This window comes from Suricata suricatta, chromosome 17, assembly GCF_006229205.1.
Source record: "Suricata suricatta isolate VVHF042 chromosome 17, meerkat_22Aug2017_6uvM2_HiC, whole genome shotgun sequence".
Lineage (NCBI taxonomy): Eukaryota > Metazoa > Chordata > Mammalia > Carnivora > Herpestidae > Suricata > Suricata suricatta.
The window spans coordinates 35,743,832-35,764,787 of record NC_043716.1 but is presented as its reverse complement, the minus strand read 5'-3'; the positions used below and the strand labels follow the sequence as shown (position 1 = coordinate 35,764,787).

Genomic DNA, 20,956 nt, shown 5'->3' with positions numbered 1-20,956 from the left:
TTTTGTGTATTTATATTTGTGTGTGTGTGTGTGTGTGTGTGTGTGTGTGTGTGTGAGAGAGAGAGAGAGAGAGAGAGAGAATATGAATGAACAAGCTGGGGAGGGGCAGAGAGAGAGAGGGAGACAGGGGATCCAAAGTGGGCTATGTGCTGAGAGCAGAGACCTGAACTCAGAAACCGTGAGATCATGATCTGAGCCAAAGTCCAAATTCTCAACTGATTGAGCCACCCAGCTAGCTTTAGATTTTAAGTCCTCGATTGCATGTTTATTTTCTGTTTCGTTAACTTCTCTTTATTATTTCCTTTTGCTTTCTTCAAGTTTGTTTTACAGTTAAAAAAAAAAACTTTTTGAGATGGTTGCTTGGCTTATTAATTGCTTTTATAGTACTTTCATTTAAGGCCAAAAATTTTCCTTCTAAAAATATACCACTTTTAGGTGTCTCACACACTTTTTTTAGTTTGTTTTGGGGAAGGTTCTTCAGGCAGTGACTCTGGCCACTGCATTGCCTCCTGCCTCCTCCTCTTTTTTCTTCCTTTATTTAAATGTAGCTTTGTAAGGGTTTGTGTAATGTTTGACATGTAATAAACCATGTATATTAAAATGTATAATTTGGGGGCACCTTGGTGGGTCAGTTGGTTGAGTGTCTGACTCTTCATTTCTGCTCTGGTCATGATCTCACAGTTCTGAGATCAAGGCGCCCCCCCCCCCCCCCCCCCCGCCAAGGTTGGGCTCTGTGCTTAGTGTGGAGCCTGCTTAAGATTTTCTCTTTCCCTCTGCCCCTTCCCTGTTAACTCACTCGTGCTTGCTCGCTCTCTCTCTTAAAATAAATAAATAAAATGTATAATTTGATACTTGTTGACCAGTGAATACAACCAAGATAATGAACGTATCCATCGCCCGTACAGTTCTTCCTCATGCCCCTTTGAGAGCCATTATTCCCCTTCTCTCTCATCTCCAGGCAACCATTGATCCATATCCACATTTTTTGATATGTAGTGTCTTTATCATTCAGTTCAAAATACTTTCTGATTTCTGATTCATGGAATATTTAGATGTACCTGGAGCTTTTATAGTAATTGTATTATGGTCAGGAAACACATGTTGGCATATCTGGGAGACGGTGTAGGCTTGTTTGGTTCCAGGTCCCTGCAATAAAGTAAATAGTCATGATAAAGTGAATCAAGTGCATATAGTTTCCCAGTACATATAAAACATATAGTTATGTTTATACTATACTGTAGCCTGTTAAGTGTGCAGTAGCATTATGTGTTAAAACAAACAAACAATGGATATACCTTAATTTAAAAATACTTTATTGCTAAAAAATGGTAGTCATTATCAGAGCTTTTATGCAATTTTTTTTACTGATGGAAGGTCTTGCTTTGATGTTGATCGTTCTGACTGATGAGGATGGCAGCTGCTAAAGGTTGAGGTGGCTGTGGCATTTTCTTTTTTATTTATTTAACGTTTATTTTTGAGACGGAGAGGAAGGGGGAAAGAGAGCGGCGGGGAGGGGGGAGAAAGAGAGAGAGAGAGGGAGAAAATATGAGCTGGGGAGGGACAGAGAAATGGGGGAGATAGAGAAAATCCCAAGCAGACTCCATGGAGCTCAATCTCACAACTATGAGATCATGACCTGAGCCAAAACCAAGAGTCCAGTGCTTAGACTGAGCTAGCCATCCAGATGCCCCTTGTAGCATTTTCTTAAAATAAGACAGCAATGGAGTTTGCTGCATTGGTTGACTCTTCCTTTCTTGAATGCTTTCTTTGTAGCATGTGATACTGTTTGATAGCATTTTACCCACAGTAGAACTTCTTTCAAAATTGGAATCAGTTCTCTCAAATCCTATTGTTGCTTTATCAGTGAAGCTTATGTAATATTCCAAATTGTCATTTCAACAGTCTTTAAAGTATCTTCACCAAGAGTTGATTCCATCTCAAGAAACCACTTTCTTTGCTTAGCCATACGAAGCAACTCCTCATCAGAGAGCCTGGTTGGCTCTGTTGGTTAAGCCTCCAACTCTTGATCATGGCTCAGGACATGATCTCATGGTTCCTGGGCTCGAGCCCTGAGTTGAAATCTGTGCTGGCAGGATGGACCCTGCTTGGGATTCTCTCTCTTTCTGCTTGCTCTCTCTCTTTCAAATAAGTAAAACATTAAAAAAAAAAAATTTGTAGGGGCACCTGGGTGGCTCAGTTGGTTAAGCCTCCGACTTCGGCTCAGGTCAGATCTCACGTTCGTGGGTTCTAGCCCCGCGTCAGGCTCTGTGCTAACAGCTAGCTCAGAGCCTGGAGCCTGCTTCCAGTTCTGTGTCTCCTTCTCTTAACTGCCCCTCTCCTTCTCATGCTCTGTCTCTCTCTCTATCAAAAATAAATAAAACATTAAAAAATTAAAAAAAAAATTTGTACTTTATTGAAGTATAATTCACATACAATAATATGAATTAATTTTTAGTGTTCATCTTGCATTTCAATGAGTTTTGACAGATGTATATTACTAGTGTTGTAACATTCACTTTTTAAAAACAAAATTTTAAATACATGGTGTACCTGGGTGGCCCAGTTAGTTAAGCGTCCCGCTTGGTTTTGGCTCAGGTCATGATCTCATGGTTCATGGGTTTGAACTCCACTTCCACTTTGGGCTCTGCATGGACAGTGAGGAATCTGTTTGGGATCCTCTTTCTCTCTCTTTCTCCCCTCCCCTACCTTGAAAAATTAAATAAATAAATAAAAATTTAAGTAAAATCTATTCCCAATATAGGGCTCAAACTCATGACCCCAAGAGTTGTGTGCTCTACCAACTAAACCAGCCAGATGCCCCATAACATTTTTTTTTTTTTTTGCTTTGAAAAGAATTTTTTATTTTTTGTTTTGTTTTGCTTTGGTTCGGTTTGTTTGTTTCAATTTGAGAGAGAGAGATCTTGAGCAGAGGACTAAGGTAGAGGGAGAGAGAGAGAATCCCAAACAGACTCCATGCTCAGTGTGAGCCTGACACAGGGCTTGATCCCCAACCCTGGGATCATGACCTGAGTTGAAATCAAAGAGTTGGATGCTGCACTGACTGAGCCACCCAGGTGCCACCCACCACCTCCGTAGCATTCATTTTTTAAGATTATTTTTCCTTGCTGCAAAATTCTAGATTGGCAGTTATTTTCTTTTAGTACATTGGCTATTTTATTCCACTGTCTTCCTCCTTCCATTGTCACCCTTAAGAAGTCAGCTCTAGGCTATTATTTCTTTGGCAACAATGCTCCCGTCAAACTCTCTGAGCTCTTGGTTCCATGTTCTCTGTAGGTTCCCCTGTAATTCCTCCACAGTGGTGTGGGTTTTTCCCAGTGGAAAACCTTTTGGGTTTTTATGAAAAAAAAAACAAGGTATGTTGCAAGTAGCAGGTGGCTGCTGGAAACCTCTGTTGAACTTTGAATTCTTTTTCATTGCACCATGAACTGCTTTTTAAAACCACAGAAACACTATGGTAGATAGGTTGCCATCTGAATAAACAAAACAAAACCTAATCGTGTTTTATTTAGTATTGAACTTGTAGGCATATGTGGGTTATCTAGAGTTATGCAGATTAGGTTGCCCAGTTAGGTTACATATAGCTGTGGCTTGGAAGAAATGATATTCTAAGTTCCAAAGAGACCATTAATTTATTTTTATTTTTTTAAATTTTTATTTAAATTCCAGTTAGTTAACATACAGTATAATGTTAGTTTTAGGTGTAGAATTTAGTGATTGAATATTTACATACAACACCTGATTCTTGTTAGAACAAGTGCCCCCGGGTTTGAACTCACGATTGTGCAATCGTAAGCTGAACCAAAATTAAGAGTCATATACTTTGGGCGCCTGGGTGGCTCAGCTTAAAAATAAAAGAGAGTCATACACTTAACTGACTGAACCACCCAAACACCCCTGCATCTTAATTTTTTTAATGGTGTCTCTTAATATAGAAATTCTTACTTCTCATGGGTCAAACTTACCATTTTTTACTTTTTAAAAAAGTTTTTTATGATTTTATTTTTAGATCTGTATACCCAATGTGAGGCTCGCAACCCTGAGATCAAGAGTCGCATGCTCTAGTGACTGAGCCAGTCAGGCATCCTTTATTTTTTTCTTTGTGACTATTGCTTTTTATGTTTTTTTTTTTTTTTAAACTTTTTTGATTCCAACATCATGAAGATATCATCCATATTATTATTTTCTAAATATGTATTTATTTTGAAAGAGTGCAAGTGAGCAGGGTAGGTATAGAGAGAGGGAGAGAGAGAATCCCAGGCACAGGCTCTGCCTGCACTGACAATGCAGAGCTGGATGCAGGGCTCAAACCCACAAAGTGAGATCATGACCTCATCTGAAATCAAGAGTCAGATGCTTAACTGACTGAGTCAACTTGATGCCCCTATTATCTTTTTTTTTTTTTAAGTTTACTTATGTATTTTTTGAGAGAACAAGAGCATGAGCATATGCAGTGGAAGGAGAGAGACAGGGGAGAGAGAGAATTCTAAGCAGGCTCTGTGGTGTCAGCCCAGAGCCTCATGAGGCTCAGTTGCACAAACTGAGATCATGACCTGAGCCAAAACCGAAGTTGGACCGTCAGTGGACTGAGCCATCCAGGTGCCCCCATCCATATTATCTTTGAAAAGCTTTGTTTTGATTTACATAATCTACTTCTTAGGGTATAGTATGAGTCCAGGTCCAGCTTGATTTTTAACCCCCAAAGGGAATTCTGCCTCAGTACTGCTTACTAGAACATTATCCTTTCCCCACTGCTTTGTAGTGCTCCATTTGGTAGTTCATGTAATAGTATTGATACTTGTATCTGCTGATTAAGATTTCGGTCACCCTTCTGTGAGGTTAGTACTACTTTAAAATAGATTTTATTTTTAATTTAATTCTTAAAATTCAATTTTGTTTAATTCCAGTATAGTTAACGTACAGTATTATGTTAAGTTTAGGGGTACAATATAGTGATTCAGCAGTTCTATACATTACTCCGTGTTCATCATGATACGCATACTCTTTAATCTCCCATCACCTACTTCACCCATCCCCCCACCCACCTCCCCTCTGGTTTATTTTCTGGTTTGTTCTCTGTAGTTAAGAGTCAGTTTCTTGGTTTCTCTCTCTTTTTTTTCCTTTGCTCATTTGTTTTGTTTCTTAAATTCCACATGAGTGAAATCATTATATTTGTCCTTCTGTGACTGCCTTATTTCGCTTAGCATTATACCCTCTAGCACCATCCATTCTTTTTTTTTAGTTTATTGTCAAGTTGGTTTCCGTATAATATCCAGTGCTCATCCCAAGTGCCCACCTCCATGCCCATCACCTCCCTTCTCCTCTCCCCCTTCCCATCAGCCCTTAGTTTGTTCTTAGTATTCAAGAGTCTCTCATGGTTTGCCTCCCTCCCTCTCTCCAACTATATTTCCCCCTTTCCCTCCCCCATGGTCCTCTGTTAAGTTTCTCCTGTTCCACTTATGAGTGAAAACATATGGTATCTGTCCTTCTCTGCCTGACTGACTTCACTTAGCATAACACCCTTGAGGTCCATATACGTTGCTACAAATGGCCAGATTTCATTCTTTCTCATTGCCATGTAATACTCTATTGTATATATAAACCACATCTTCTTGATCTATTCATTAGTTGATGGACATTTAAGCTCTTTCCATGATTTGGCTGTTGTCGAAAGTGCTGCTATGAACATTGGGATACATGTGCTCCTATGGATCAGCACTTCTGTATGCCTTGGGTAAATCCCCAGCAGTGCTACTGCTGGGTCATAGGGGAGTTCTATTGTTAACTTTTTGAGGAACCTCCACACTGTTTTCCAGAGTGGCTGCACCAGTTTACAGTCCCACCAACAGTGTAGGAAGGTAAGCACCATCCATTCTGTTGCAAATGGCAAGATTTCATTTTTTTTTATAGCTCAATAATATTCTGTTGTATGTATATATTTCACAACTTTATCCATTTATCTATTGATGGACACTTGGGCTACTTCCATAATTTGGCTATTGTAAATAATGCTGTGATAAACATAGGGGTGCATGTATCCCTTTGAGTTAGTGTTTTTGTACTTTTTGGGTAAATATCCAGTAGTGTGATTACTGGATCATATATCTATTATATATGTAGAATAGTACTGGTTGAATAGAAGGTTCAGTTGAGATATTATAGAATTGTTAGCATGTGTGACATATTTAGCAAATTTTCACTTCTGAAAAACTCATCTAGATTTTATTAAGTAAAGCAGGAGTTACCTTATAATCACCAATTCTGTTATCCACTGGTAATACAAATTGGCTTTAATAATAACAGTAGGCTCCCTCATAGAGGTATGTGCTTATTAAAGAAAAGATATTAGGGGTGCCTGGATGGCCCGATCAGTAAAGTGTCTGACTCAGATCTCACTCAGGTCGTGAGTTCAAGCCCCATATTGCGGTCTGCACTGGGCCTGAAGCCTACTTAAAATAGGAAAGAATTAGTATTAGCAACATAAGAATGCAGCCACCACGGGCTTGGACAATTTCTAGAAATCAAATATATAGCCTAAAAATTGAATGTGAATATAAATACCCAGGAGTACCCTCATTTGTAAGATTTGTAATAAAAATTAATATGGATGGAGTTAAGAGTTCTAATGGGGTAGTGGACCCAAGAGAATATCTGTGCTAGCAAAATGGCAGAATTCATGTAGCATCAAAGTCCTGTGAGAGCTTCAACGCCTAATGATGGTCTAAAGAAAACGAAACTCAGCTGCTGGAAGGACAGTGTTACAACAATTAATCTAACAGAAAAACCACAGCCCCCCTCCCCCTCCCTGTTCCAATTTTTGCACAGTAGTTAATTTTTTTCTTTCCTTCCCTTCCCTTCCCTTCCCTTCCCTTCCCTCCCCTCCCCTCCCCTCCCCTCTTGGGGGGGGGTAGTGGGGAGAGGGGCAGAAAGAGAAGGAGAAGAGAATCTTCAGCAAGCCCCATGCTCAGCGTGGCACCCAATGTCGGGCCAGTCTTAGACAGTGAGATCATAACCCGAGCCAAAATCAAGAGTCAGTTGCTTAACTGACCGAGTAACTCAGGGGCCTTCATGGCAGAAAATTTTTTAGATACATCTTGTAGACCTTGAAGTACTGGAAAGGAAGCTCTCAGTCAAAGGCAAGTGATACTCATTAGTTTCCACTTGAAATATATAACCTGTGCTATAACAACAACAACAAAAGAAGATGTTACATCTCTCTTGAGACCTGTTATGGCAGAAGAGAACCACAGTTAACATTCAGAGTCACAGAGTACAGAAGGCCAGCAGAGAGGCCGTAATTCCAGTAAGTTAGGCAGATGTAGGAAGGGGCCGTGCAAGCTGAAGCATTTGTTTCCGGAGGACCCTGGTATTCTTTGTGGAAGTGAGGGGGGTAATTTAAAAGAACTATACTGGACTAGGGATTCCTGGGTAGCTTAGACCCTTAAGCGTTTGGCTCTTAATTTCGGCTCAGGTCATGATCTCACAGTTCAAAGGTTTGAGCCCTGCGCTGGGCTCCATGCTGTGTGCAGAGCCTGCTTGGGATTCTCTCTCCCTATCCCTCTATCCCTCCCCTGCTTGCTCGCTCGCTCTTTCTCTCTCTCTCTCTCTCTCTCTCTCTCTCAAAAATAAAGAAATAAACATTTAAAAGTTTTAAAAGAAATAAACTGGGCCAAATAGCTTGTTTGTACAAATGTTAAACAGAAAACTATAGTCTGGAAGAACACATTGGGAGAGGTTCTGAAATTTGGGTGTGCCTTAATGGTACAGTGATGAAGAATGCTTGCCGTCTTTAAATTATAGTTAGAACATTTTGCACACCGAGAGCTGTTACCCTTCTGGAAAGACTGACCAATGTACAAACAAGATGAGCCACCTCATCTTCTGTGTTTTCTAAGGAATAGTAATGGTTTTTTTCTTTAATTATAGCTAGTCCAAATCGTAAAGACCTATATGCATGAGTGCCTCTTTACCAATAAAGGATAGCTGGAAAACTCAGAATTGGAATACATATTCATTAGATTTATTTGATAAATAGGCTTCCTATAAAAATTTGACCCACATAAGGGCACCTGGGTGATTCAGTCAGTTAAGCATCTTACTGTGTGTGTGTGTGTGTGTGTGTGTGTGTGTGTGTGTGTGTAAGAAAACTACTCTTGATTTTGGCTCATACCATGATCCCAGGGTCATGGGATCGAGTCCCACACACATTAGGCTCTTAAGATTTCTCCCCCCCCCAAAAAAAGAAGGAAAAAGTTAATGGAAGCGTGTCCCATAATACTAGAGACTTTTTAGGAATTCAGATATATGATTACTACCCTTTTTTCTAATTTTTTTTTTTTTTTTGAGAGACAGAGCATGAGCCGGGGAGGGGCAGAGAGAGACAGAATCTGAAGGAGGCTTCAGGCTTGAGCTGTTAGCACAGAACCCAACACAGGGCTCGAACCCATAAACCATGAGATCATGACCTGAGCTGAAGGTGATGCTCAACGGACTGAACCACTCCATACAGGCACCCCATACTACCCTTTTTTTCTAAGAGAATTTTAGAGGAGGGTTTACTCTTTTTTGTACATGTGTAATATGGTTGCTATGTACATTTGGAGCATGTGTTAGAATGGAATACAGCAATATAACACTTGATTGTTTCTTTAAAACATTTTTTTCATGTTTATTAATTTTTGAGAGAGAGAGAGGGAGGGAGAGAAGGGCAGAGAGAGAGAGACACACACACAGAATCCGAAGCAGGCTCCTGGCTCTGAGCTGTCAGCGCAGAGTCTGATGCAGGGCTCAAACCCATGAACTGTGAGATCATGACCTGAGTTGAAGTCTCAGACACTTAACTCAGTGACCCAGGCGCCCCCAAAACTTGATTGTTTCAATTTAAAAACTGCTATTTGGGGCGCTTGTTCAGTGGGTGGATCATAAATAACTTTTTTTTTTAGTTCATTTATTTTGAGAGAGAGAGAAAGCGTGAGCAGGAGAGGGTTGAAGAGATAGGGAGAGAGAGAATCCCAAGCAGGTTCTGCACGTGTCAACACGGAGCCCAGTGTGGGGCTCACTCCCACAAACTGGGAGATCATGACCTGAGCCGAAATCAAGAATTGTATGCTCAGACTGAGCCACCCAGGTACCTCCAGAAGGGTATATTTTTAAGCATTAATGTGATTCTTAGCTTTCCTCTAAGCTAAGTATGATTCTATATGTAGGAAGCAGGTTAGAGAAAACCTTGAGATTTGCCAACAAAAGTCATTATTTCAGTAGAGATTTTACCAGTATTGTATATATGCCAAGTCATGAGTTCTTTTCAAATTTAGGAGCTAGTTTATGATAGTAGGCACAATTTTGGCAATAGGAAGGGAACTGAGTTCTAGCCAACTATGTGACCTCAGGCAAATCGTTAACTTTCATGTAACTCATTTTCCTCATCTGTAAAACAAGGAATAATTGATTAAAGTTCTTTTAAAATCTGAAATTGTAGGGCGCCTGGGTGGCTCAGTTGGTTGAGCCTCCAACTCTTGATTTCACCTCAGGTCATGATCTCACAGTTCATGAGATGGAGCCCACATGGGACTCAGCACTGACAGCATGGAGCCTATTGGGATTCTGTCTCTCCCCCTCTCTGTCCCTCCCCTGCACTTCCTTTCTGTCTGTCTCTCCCTCCCTGTCTCAAAATAAATAAATAAATAATCTGAAATTACAGTTTCTTTTTTTTTAATTTTTTAAATGTTTACTTATTATTGAGACAGAAACAGAGCATGAGTAGGGGAGAGGCAGAGAGGGGGAGACACAGAATCTGAAGCAGGCTCCAGTCTCTGAGCTGTCAGCACAGAGCCTGACACAGGGCTCGAACCCATGAACCGCAAGATCATGACCTGAGCCAAAGTTGATCGCTTAACCTACTGAGCCACCCAGGTGCCCCTGAATTATAGTTTCTTAATGGTTTTGTAAAGATCTAGCATTATAAAGACATGCTTGAACCATAATGGTATTAGAAATGTTGAAAATTCAATCAGGGTGATTCCTAAAAAGGAATGAATCGTGGGCATCTTGCCTGGCTTATAGAATGTTATTAAATATGCATCATTGTTACCCATATCAAACTTAACTGATAAGCCTCTCTCTCTCTCTCTGTTTTTTCCCCTCTCACTTGTAGTAACGGTTTTATTGAGATAGGATTCACATACCATACAATTCATTCATTTAAAGTGTACAATTCAGTAATTTTTAATATATTCACAGAGTTGCATAACCATCACCAGAATCAATTTCAAACATTTTTATCACCCCATAAAGAACGTATCTGTAAGCACTTTCCCCTCAAACTTCCAGCCCTAGGCAACCCCTAATCTACTTTCTGTCTAGTATAGATTTGCCTATTCTGAACATTTCTTATAAATATGTGGCCTTTTGTGACTGGTTTCTTTCACGTAATATAGTATTTTCAAGGTTTATCCATACTGTAGTATGTATCAACTCTTTATTTCTTTTCGTTGTCAAACGAAATGTTGTCACATTTTATCTGTTCATCATTTGATGGACAGTAGGGTTGTTTCTATATTTCGGCTATTGTCAATAATGCTACTACAAACATTTGTGTGTAAGTTTTTGTGTGGACATACGTTTTTATTTCTCTTGGATATATACCTAGAAGTGGGATTGCTGGCTCTTATGGTTATCCTATATACTAGTTATTTGAGGAGCTGCTGGGCTGTTTACCAGTGTGGCTGTACTCATTTACATTCCCACCAGTAACGTACGAGGGTTCTAATTTCTCTACATCCTCCCTTACACTTAGTATTTTCTCTCTTTTTGATTTTAGTCATCCTAGTGGGTGTGAAGTGGTGTTTCTTTGTGGTTTGATTTGCATTTCCCTGATGCATAAGGATGTTGAACATCTTATTCATGTGCTTATTAAGGCTCCCTCGTTGGCTGATTTCTGATGTGGGAATATGATGTGGTTGAAGTTGATCTACCATAGCTCTTTTCCCTAATGTGTCAACTGAGCATTATGAAGTATCAAATAAGCGATCTTTTGTTACTACTGGTAGAGAGTAAATCAAAGCCGCAATTTAATCCACATATCTGTATTCGCCTTTATTTCTGTATAATGTAACAACAAAGAATTTTATTGGAAGTATGACCTGTATGTTACATTTAATTTTTAAAAACCTTTATTCATTTTTGAGAGAGCAAGAATGAGCAGGGGAGGGGTAGAGAGAGAGGGAGACAGAGAATCCCAAGCAGGCCTCTGCACTGTCAGCACGGGGCCCAGTGTCGGGCTCTAACCCACAAACCATGAGTCATGACCTGAGCCGAAACCAAGAGCTGGATGATTAACCGACTGAGCCACCCAGGTGCCCCATTATGACCTGTATTTTAGTCGGAATTGTTACCTAGCTTTGGTTGGTGGACAGAACTTTCTCTCATTGATAGATTTTAACACCAAATTTGGCAATTTGCTCAATCTTTTAAATGTTCATGAGTGAAACTGCAACATAGAAAGTGGTATCTTATTCACACAGGGACGCCCGAGTGGCTCAGTTGGTTGTGCATCCAGCTCTAGATTTCGGCTCAGGTCATTAATCTCGTGGTTCATGAGTTCAAACCCTGTGTCAGGCTCTGTGCTGACAGCTCAGACCCTGCTTGGGACTCTGTCTCCCTTTCTCTCTGCCTCTCCCCTGCTGGTTCAGTCTCTCTCAAAATAATAAAAATAAACTTAAAAAAATATATATCTTAGTCACACAAAGATGTGAATTAATCATGTCTGGGAACTTGGTAGAAAACCTTTTCACATTTATAGTAGCCCTATTTCTCTTATATTATGAAAGTTTTGTGATTAATTGATCTACCATAAGATGTGTAATTGTTTTTCAAGAGCATTAAAAAAAAATTTTTTTTTTTTACATTTATTTGTTTCTGAGAGACAGAGAGAGAGCACAAATAGGGGTAGGGCAGAGAGAGAGGGAGACACAGAACCTGAAGTAGGCTTCAGGCTCTGAGCTGTCAGCACAGAGCCCAACGCAGGGCTCAAACTCACAAACCGTGAGATTATGACTTGAGCCAAAGTCAGATGCTTAACTGACTAAGCCACCCAGGTTCCCCATCACGAGCATTTTTAACTTAGGATATGGCCTAAAACAGGTTAGTTTGAAATGACACTTTTGTTAATACAAACTTAATTTATTAAATTAAGAATATTTACTTTTAGGGACACCTGGCTGGCTCAGTCAATAGAGCATGTGACTCTTGATCTCAGGGTTGTGAGATCAAGCCCCACATTGAGTTTGAAGCCTATTTAAAAAAAGAAAATAGAATATTTAGTTTTAGTAGAGATTTTGCTCTTAAAAATGTTAATTGTTGAAATCTAGATTTTATCTTAGTCCAGTCAGATTTGTGAAGTAATGTTTTTATATTTCCATTCCAGAAATACATGCTACAGGATTTAACTATCAGAATGAAGATGAAAAAGTCACCTTGTCTTTTCCTAGTACTCTCCAAACAGGTAAGAGTCATGGCTTTTGTAAAATCCCACGATGAATAGTGACATCTTATTTCTTCCAAGGAAATTCGTTGTCATTTTTTTTCCTCACCGTTTTAAGCAGATTAAATATTATGAGAAAGCTTTTGAAAGAGGTTTATTACAGCTTTTGGACCACCAGAAAAAAAGAGGACAAAACTAATGATCGTTCTAACCTAGAACATAATGCATCATTTTTCACCTTTTTAGTGTTCAGCTTTTTAAAAATACAGTTACCCAGCTCTGTCTTTCAGTAATTGAATCCACATGTCTGAGGTGAATGTCCCACAGATGATTTTGATGTATATTATGCAAGTGAGGGCATGGAAGGAAATGTTTATTGATATGATACTATTATTAGGCATAAAAGTACAAAGAAAAAAGAAGACTCTTGAGCTCAATGGAGTATAAGAAATTATATACAAATGAATTGGTAAAGCACCAAGACTTTGATTTACGGTCAGTTGAAAAAGAACGGGTGGAGGGCACTTGTGGTGAGCACTGGCTGTTGTATGCATGTATTGAATTGCTGTATTGTAAATCTGAAACTAATATAACACTGTGCATTAACTAAAAGGAATTAAAATAAGAATTCTTTTTAAAGCAACAGGTAATTTCTATAAAAGAAAATACAAATGACTAAAACATGTGAAAAGATATTTGACTTCCTAGTAATGAGAAATATGAAAACAGCAGTTACTGGTACTGCTGTTTTTTTCTGTTATATAAGCTAAAGTTAAAAAAAAGATTCTTAATGATTCAACTACTTTGATAATACTGGTGGGAGTGCAGATCCATGCAATGTATTTGGAAGGCAGTCTGGCAATATGTATCAAAAGCCTGGGGCACCTGCGTGGCTCAGGCGTTTAAACCTCCTACTCTTAATCTTGGCTCAGGTCATGGTCTCAGGGACTGTGCGATCAAGCCCCCGGTCAGACTCTGTGCTGCAGCATGGAGCCTACTTGGGATTCTCCCTCTCCCTCTCTCACTGCCCCTTCCCTGTTTGTGCTCTCTCTTGCACTCTCAGAAAAAATAAACTTAAAAATACATGTCTAAACATGTTCATGTTTTTTGACTCAGCAGTTCTAGTAATAGGAATACATAGTAAAGAAAAATCATAAATGCAAGAAATGCTTGATGCTTAGAAATGTCTATTGAGATGTTACTTAAGGTAGTAAAAAATTAGGGGCGCCTGGGTGGCTCAGTTGGTTGAGTGTCGGATTTCGGCTCAGGTCATGATCTCACAGTTTGTGATTTCGAGCCCTGGATCAGGCTCTGTGCTGAGGGCTCAGACGTGAAGCCTGCCTCAGATTCTGTGTCTCCCTTTCTCTCAGCCCCTCCCCCACTCATGTGCATTCTCTCTCTCTCTCTCTCTTTCTCAAACATAAATAAAACATACAAAAAAAAGGTAGTAAAAAATTAGAATGAGTATATTTACCCAACACTAAGGGAATAATTAAGCTAATTATGACATATCAGTATGGGAGAGTATATATAGCACTTAAAAGCGAGGTTTATGAATTCTTAACACTGTGAAGTGCTTATTATAATGTAAAATAAAAAAGCAGAATACAAAATTACATATACAGGGTGATGAATCATCCCTAAAATTGTTCAAATAAAATGGTTGTTGGCATATTGATTATTTTTATTCTTATACCTTTTTTTAATTTCCATAATTTTTAAAAATGTTTATCTATTTTGAGAGACAGAGTGTGAGCAGAATAGGGGCAGAGAGAGAGAGAGGGAGAGAGAGAGAAAAAAATCCCAAGCAGGCTCCACAGTGTCGGCACAGAGCCCAACATGGGGCTAGTACTCCTGAACTGTGAGATCATGACCTGAGCTGAAATCAGGAGTCAGGTGCTAAACTGACTGAGCCACCCAGGTACTCCAGTTTCCATAGTTTTTATACTGATAATATATTGCCTTACTATAATAGTGTTTTTAGAAAAATTTAAAAAAATTTAAATTTATTAATGACAGAGCACAAGTGGGGGAGGGGCAAAGAGAGACTAGAGCACAGAATCCGAAGCAGGCTTCAGTCTCTGAGCTGTCAACGCAGAGTGTCACGGGGAGCTTGAACTCACAAACCGTGAGATCATGACCTGAGCTGACTTTGGACACCTAACTGACTGAGCTCAGGTGCCCCTAAAACAATTTTAAATTGTAGAAGTTTTATCTTTTATTTCAGTGCTCTTTTCATTTTGCCTTTTTCTAACTAGGATTTCTTATATGAAATTATTATAAAAAATGTTTTGCCATGAACATGTATTAAAAGATACTGAAGAATATAACATTAAAATTGAGATTTCTCTTCCTCTGGCCCCTTCCGCTGCCATTGTCTGGTGATCCTCCTGGAAATATTTTATGTATGTATAAGTATATGCATGCATTTTAGTCTACAAATGGGGTGACAAGTCTCAGTGGCTTACAACAGAGAAGTCTTGCCTACACACGGCCCTGAGGACTGCTGCCGGCATCTCTCCACATTTGCCAGAGAGCTCCACTCAGCTCACAGCTCTTCTCGTCCAGGGCCTGTAGTAAGCAGCTACCATCTGCAGCTCAGGGATGGGCACAGAGACAAACCATAAAGATACATTTAGTGCTTCTGCGTGAATGGTGGTATACTTGACGTCCATTCTCATTTCACTGGCTGAAGCAAATAGCATAGCCAATCCCAAGGTTACTGGGGTAACAATTACCAGATATTTGATTAAGCTTCTATGAAAGTCAAAAACCAGACAATAATAGAAATATAGGAACTTGCTAGAAGCAAAGAAAAAAAAATGTCACAAAACCCCCACAAAACAAATGTATATCCTTAGAGATATTGTTAATAGCAATTCATTAAACGAGAAAAGGATAGAATGGTATCAAACAGAAAGAATTAGAGCAAGAAAATTTTGGAAATTATAATACAATAGAAAAAAAAAAACCTAGGGCCCCTGGGTGGCTCATTTGGTTAAGGGTCCAACTCTTGTTTCAGCCCTGGTCATGATCTCATGGTTCATGAGTTCAAGCCCTGTGTGGGTCTGGGCACTGATTACAGAGCCTGCTTGGGATTCTCTCTCTCCCCACCTCTCTCTGCCCCCTCTCGCGCACACACTTGTGCTCTCTCTCTCTCAAAATAAATAAATAAAAACTTAAAAAAAATAGAAGTTTTGGAAAATGAAATAGAGGAATCTTACAAATGGTAGGAAGATTTGAGGACCAATCCATCAGAACCTACATCCATCTAGTAGAAGAGAGGACAGAGGATATGAGAACAGAAAACTATTAAAGACACAAACAAAATTCCTTTGAACTGAGGGGATTGGAACCTTCATTTTGAATGCATTTTTTTAAAAACGTTTTTTATTTATTTTTGAGAGACAGAGAGAGATGGTGTGAGCAGGGGAGGGTCAGATACAGAATCTGAAGCAGGCTCCAGGCTCTGAGTTAGCTGTCAGCACAGAGCCTGACGCGGGGCTCGATCTCACAAATCGTGAGGTCATAACCTGAGCTGAAGCCAGATGCTTAACTGACTGAGCCACCTGGAAGTCCTGGAACTTTCATTTTGAAAAGATAAACCACAGATAGGGACTAACTTAATAAATGTAAAATATCCCATAGCAATGCAAATCTTGGAACTTTCAGGGATAAAAGTGAGGCCCTCAAAGAGTTTGTCCCCAAAGTCAGGAGGTTGGGAGGAAGGAGGGAAGGCTAGCAGATTACCTTCCAGGTTCAGGAAGCAGAATAACAGTAGACTGGGGAGTGGGGCTGGGCAAAATGGGTGAAAAGGAATGGGAGACACAGGCTTCCCTCTATAGAGTGAATAAGGCAGGGGGATCAGAAGCACAACATAAGAAACAGTGACATTGTAATAGGTTGTATGGTAACAGGCGGTAGCTACATTTGTGGCGAGCTCAGCAGAGTTTATAGACTTGTCAGATCTCTGTGTTTTACACCTGAAACTAGTAACATTGTGAGTCAACTATACTTGAAGGAATATTTTTTTTAAAAAAAGGAATAGCAGTATACTATGAGGAACAAAGGAAACTAGACCTTTATGAAGCCATTCCTTCAAGATAATGAATGAAAACGATTTTCAACTTAGAAATAATTCTATGCTTAGCCAAATTGTGAATTTAAAGAGGGTGTAAAACAAAGATATTTTCAGATTTGCGTGGTCATAAAAAAAAGTTTAATTCTTTGTAAAAGATATAGGAGGGGCAGATGTAATTTAGCTAAAAGTTTACTTTCTATAGTAAGAAGAAAATAATGTGTAAAATTGAAAAATGAAGAAATAGCTATATAAGCAGAGTGTTTAGAAATCACAGAGTTGGGGTGCCTGGCTGGCTCACTTGGTTAAGCTCCCGACTCTTGATTTCTGCTCAGGTCATAATCTCACGGTTTGTGAGATAGAGCCCCACATAGGGCTCTCTACTGATAGCTCGGAGCCTGCTTGGGATTCTCTCTCTCGCTCTCTCTCTGCACCTGTGTGTGTGTGTGTGTGTGTGTGTGTGTTTCTCTCTCTCTCTCTCTCTCTCTCAAAATAAAGAAACATTAAAAATAACAGTAGTAAAGGGGCACATGAATGGCTTAGTCGGTTGAGTGACTTCGGCTCAGGTCATGATCTTGTGGTTTGTGAATTTGAGTCCCACATCGGTCTTGCTGCTGTCAGCCTGTCAGCACAAAGCCTGCTTCGGATTCTCTGAACCCCCCTGCTACTCCCCCATGCATGCTTGCTCTTTCTAAACTAATAACATAAAACTTAAAAAAATAATAAAAATAAAATTCAAATGATATATCATGGAAATGTCTTTGCCATTCTAGTCCTTTCTAACTCTCTTAGCTCTACTTAGAAGCAACCAGTTTCCTATGTATCCTTTCAAAACTATTCTATGGTTTTGTAAACATTACTGTATATACTATTTAAGAACACAGATGTTAGGGGTACCTGGGTGGCTCAGTCGGTTGAATGTCCGACTTTTGGTTTCGGCTTGGGTCATGATCTCGTGGTTCATGGGTTTGAGACCTACATCGGGCTCTGTGTGACAGTATGGAGTCTGCTTGGGATTCTCCCTCTTTGCCCTTCCCTCGCTGGCTTTCTCTCTCAAATTAAATAACAAACCCCCCCACCCCCCCAAAAAAGAACATAGATATTAGCATGCCATGCATCATATTCTGTACCCTTCTTTTCTTCTTAATTGTGTATGTGTGTATGTAAATAAAAGAGGTCAGTTATCGGTACATAAGATCTTCATTCTTGATGAGGACTATGTATAACAAACATAGTAAATTGTGAAGTCATTCCTCAATAAAAGCAGGAACATATCATAGGAGGTTATGACCTTTAGTATACTGTAATTTGACAGTTTTGGAGATTTTTAGCTAATACAACAATATAAATAAGTAAGATAAGCTTTTTTTTAGTAAGGTATTAAAATTAAGAAATTATCTTATTTGAGATACGAGTGTATTGATTATTGAACATCTGTAAAAATTTGTTTGAAAATTATTGGCTTTCACATTTTTCACATTTTCCCAAGATTATCTGGGTCACAATTACCCTTCTTCTTTGCTTTGAAAACGATGTCTTTGGGGCACCTGGGTGGCTAAGCATCAAACTCTTAATCTTGCCTCAGGTCATGATAGTTATGGGCTTTGGGCTATGCGGTGATGGTGCTGAGACTGCTTGGGATTCTGTCTCTCCTTCTCTCTAACCCTTCGCTGCTGGTGCTCGCTCGTTCTCTCGCTCAAAATAAATAAACTAAAAAAAATTTTTTTTAGCTAATGTCCTTATTTTTTCAAGTTTTTCCCTCCCAAGTTTTAATAGGTTGCACAAGCATTCTATCTTCTGATAATGGAATAACTATGGAGAATATATTGAGAGGACATTCATAGCCTTTGTGTTTAGCCTCATTAGAGTTAACAGTCATGCCAACTATTTCATAGCTCAGTAAAACATTTCCTTTTCTGAAGTTAGCACCATTCTAGAACAGTGGTTAAATTACCATGATCATTGTAAGCTCACAACCACCTCAGAATCATTTGTTAAGGATCCTGCAGAGTGGTATGTATTTGGAGAAACACTAGGTGCTACTGACATTTCGAAGAGTGAAAAACAGGATCACAGGAAATGGTGACACGAAGGCAGAGACCTTAACTCCCTTTTTATACAAATTATCTGTCTAATTTTTCAGCCTTTAGTCAGCTCATTAAATTTTTATTGAAGTATTTCAAAGTCTACATGAGGTTTTATAGCAATTATATCCTTCTAAGCGGGATACCAAATAAGGTTTTTGTTAGAAGTTGCAATTTTTCTGTTGTTTAATTTATAAATGAGTTTATTATATGTTTTAGAAGGTTTTAAAAGGTTTACCATTCTAAACAGATAAATATTGCATACACTGACTATTGAAATAAGGTGTCTAATGTGAGGAACAATGTAAAGTTTGTACACAAACAGGTATTAAATTAGATAATCTGGCAATCAGTTATTCAGTATGCTGTAAATTTGATAAGTTGACATGTATTAAGAAGTCTTTTCTCTTCTGTTTTTGTCCTAAAATTCTACTATATTAGTGTATTTTGTAATTAGTATCATATAATGTGAAACTAAATTTATTAATGATTTTTAAAAACCTTAACTTGTGTTTTGTTTGAATTTCAGGTAATAACCTTTTCCAATACTTTGTATTTTGTTTAGTATGCCACTTTTTTGGAAGTGGTCACTATCAATATCTTGTTATGGTTTGATGGCCTTGGAGATTTAAAACCAAGTAAAAGTGTAAGCAGCCTTTCTTATTTAGTTATGAGTTTTAAATCCATTTTTATTCCAAATACAAGAAGGCAAAAGTAGATTTCCCATGGAGTATGAATTTCATAAAAGATATTTTAACAGTTGACTTAGTGAAAACAGACTGGCCAGTTCTGTTTATGGAATTGCAACGTAAAATTCCATCAAATACTTTTCTTTAAAGGTAGCGGGTTTTTATAAACTATTAGATATTCCTCGTAAACTTTATTAATGTGAATATATCTGCTTTTTTAAAGATTAGTGAATTCCTAAAAAAAATAGGTAGAAATTTTATACTACAGTTAAATTCTTTAGTATATAGTACTATATATGTATATATTTAGAAATCTTCCACATTTTTTTATTGTATTCTTATTTACTGTCCCAGTAATCTGTCATTCTCTTTAAGAAAGTATTCATTGTCCCCTTCAGACAGAATGTCTGATTAAAAAGAAATAAGAGTCACATTTATTCAAATAAGCTTTGTTCCCCCCCCCCCCCCCCAGCCTGATTACTTTAAGAATATGGCACTTTTGAGTGCCTGGCTGGCTGGTCAGTAGAGTGTGCAACCTTGATCTTGGGGTCATGAGTTTGGGCCCCACGTTGGGTGCAGAGCTTATTTAGGGGAAAAAAAAGAAAAGAATATGGCACTTGTTGAATGATGACTTTGCTGCAAAGGTCTGAAATTTTCACTTGAAATTACTTTCAGAAGGAGTTTGAGGTACATATGAAAATCAGTTTAATTACCTAATTGACTTATTTAATAGACCGCAGTGTTTTGTCTAAAAACAATTTGCAGTTTGTCATTCACTTATTCTGTAGACTTGGACTCTTCATGACTTTTGGATCTTTTTTTAAAAAATCAATTGAAGTTTGCAAGGTGAAGATTTGATTTTAAGAACACACGAAAGAATATGTCAGAAAGATAGTCAAGAACATTTTAAACAATGTCAGTGTCATTGCCATGTGGCATTCCAAAATGACAGTTTAAAACATTAGTATATAAAATGTTTTAGAATGGTTGCCTAATTACTTCATAGTCATACTATGTCTTTGATTTGTTAGATTCCCATGCTCTAGCTTCTGTTATAAGTAGGCACTTTAAAAGGATCAATTGAAAGTCAACATTTTTCTGGTTGGTCTTTTGGGGGGATTTAATTTGTAAAATGTTGAATGGGATTATTGTTTTGTCATGCATCTAAATTCCATAGATGACTATAGATAATAATTATAATCTTTTTTCTGTTATGAAAGAAAGCATATATACTCACAAAAACTCCTGTTTTGTCTTATTTGGGTTTGCCCCTATACAACAATAGAATATATATACAGGTTGCATTTTCATTTACATTTAGTAATTATTGATTAAATGTATTTCTTTAACATCATTTCAAATAATGAGGTGACTGTAAGAATTTTTTATGCCCTTTTGCCAGCCAAATCCTTGATCTTCCATATATAGAGCTCTTTACAACACTATAGGGAATCAGTGTTCCCTTTGGATTGAAAAGATAAGGTCTTACCTTACTGATGGAGTAATTGGCATGAACATCCTCTAAATGAACCAGTTATCTGGCATAATTGGCAGAGAATATAAATTTTGGATTAAGCAGGCCTATATTTTTATCTCATTCTTGCTA

At 38.4% G+C, this 20,956-nt stretch overlaps 1 protein-coding gene and 1 pseudogene across 1 annotated transcript in view; both read left to right on the top strand.

Moving 5' to 3' along the window:
- The window catches only part of NPEPPS (aminopeptidase puromycin sensitive), an 82,367-nt gene that overhangs the window by 27,982 nt on the left and 33,429 nt on the right, over nucleotides 1-20,956 (top strand). Inside the window, exon 4 of the mRNA XM_029927019.1 lies at nucleotides 12,443-12,520. Within this exon, the coding sequence (XP_029782879.1) occupies nucleotides 12,443-12,520 (78 nt within the window). The remainder of the gene's footprint in view (nucleotides 1-12,442; nucleotides 12,521-20,956) is intronic.
- On the top strand, nucleotides 6,505-6,789 carry LOC115282619 (annotated as a pseudogene).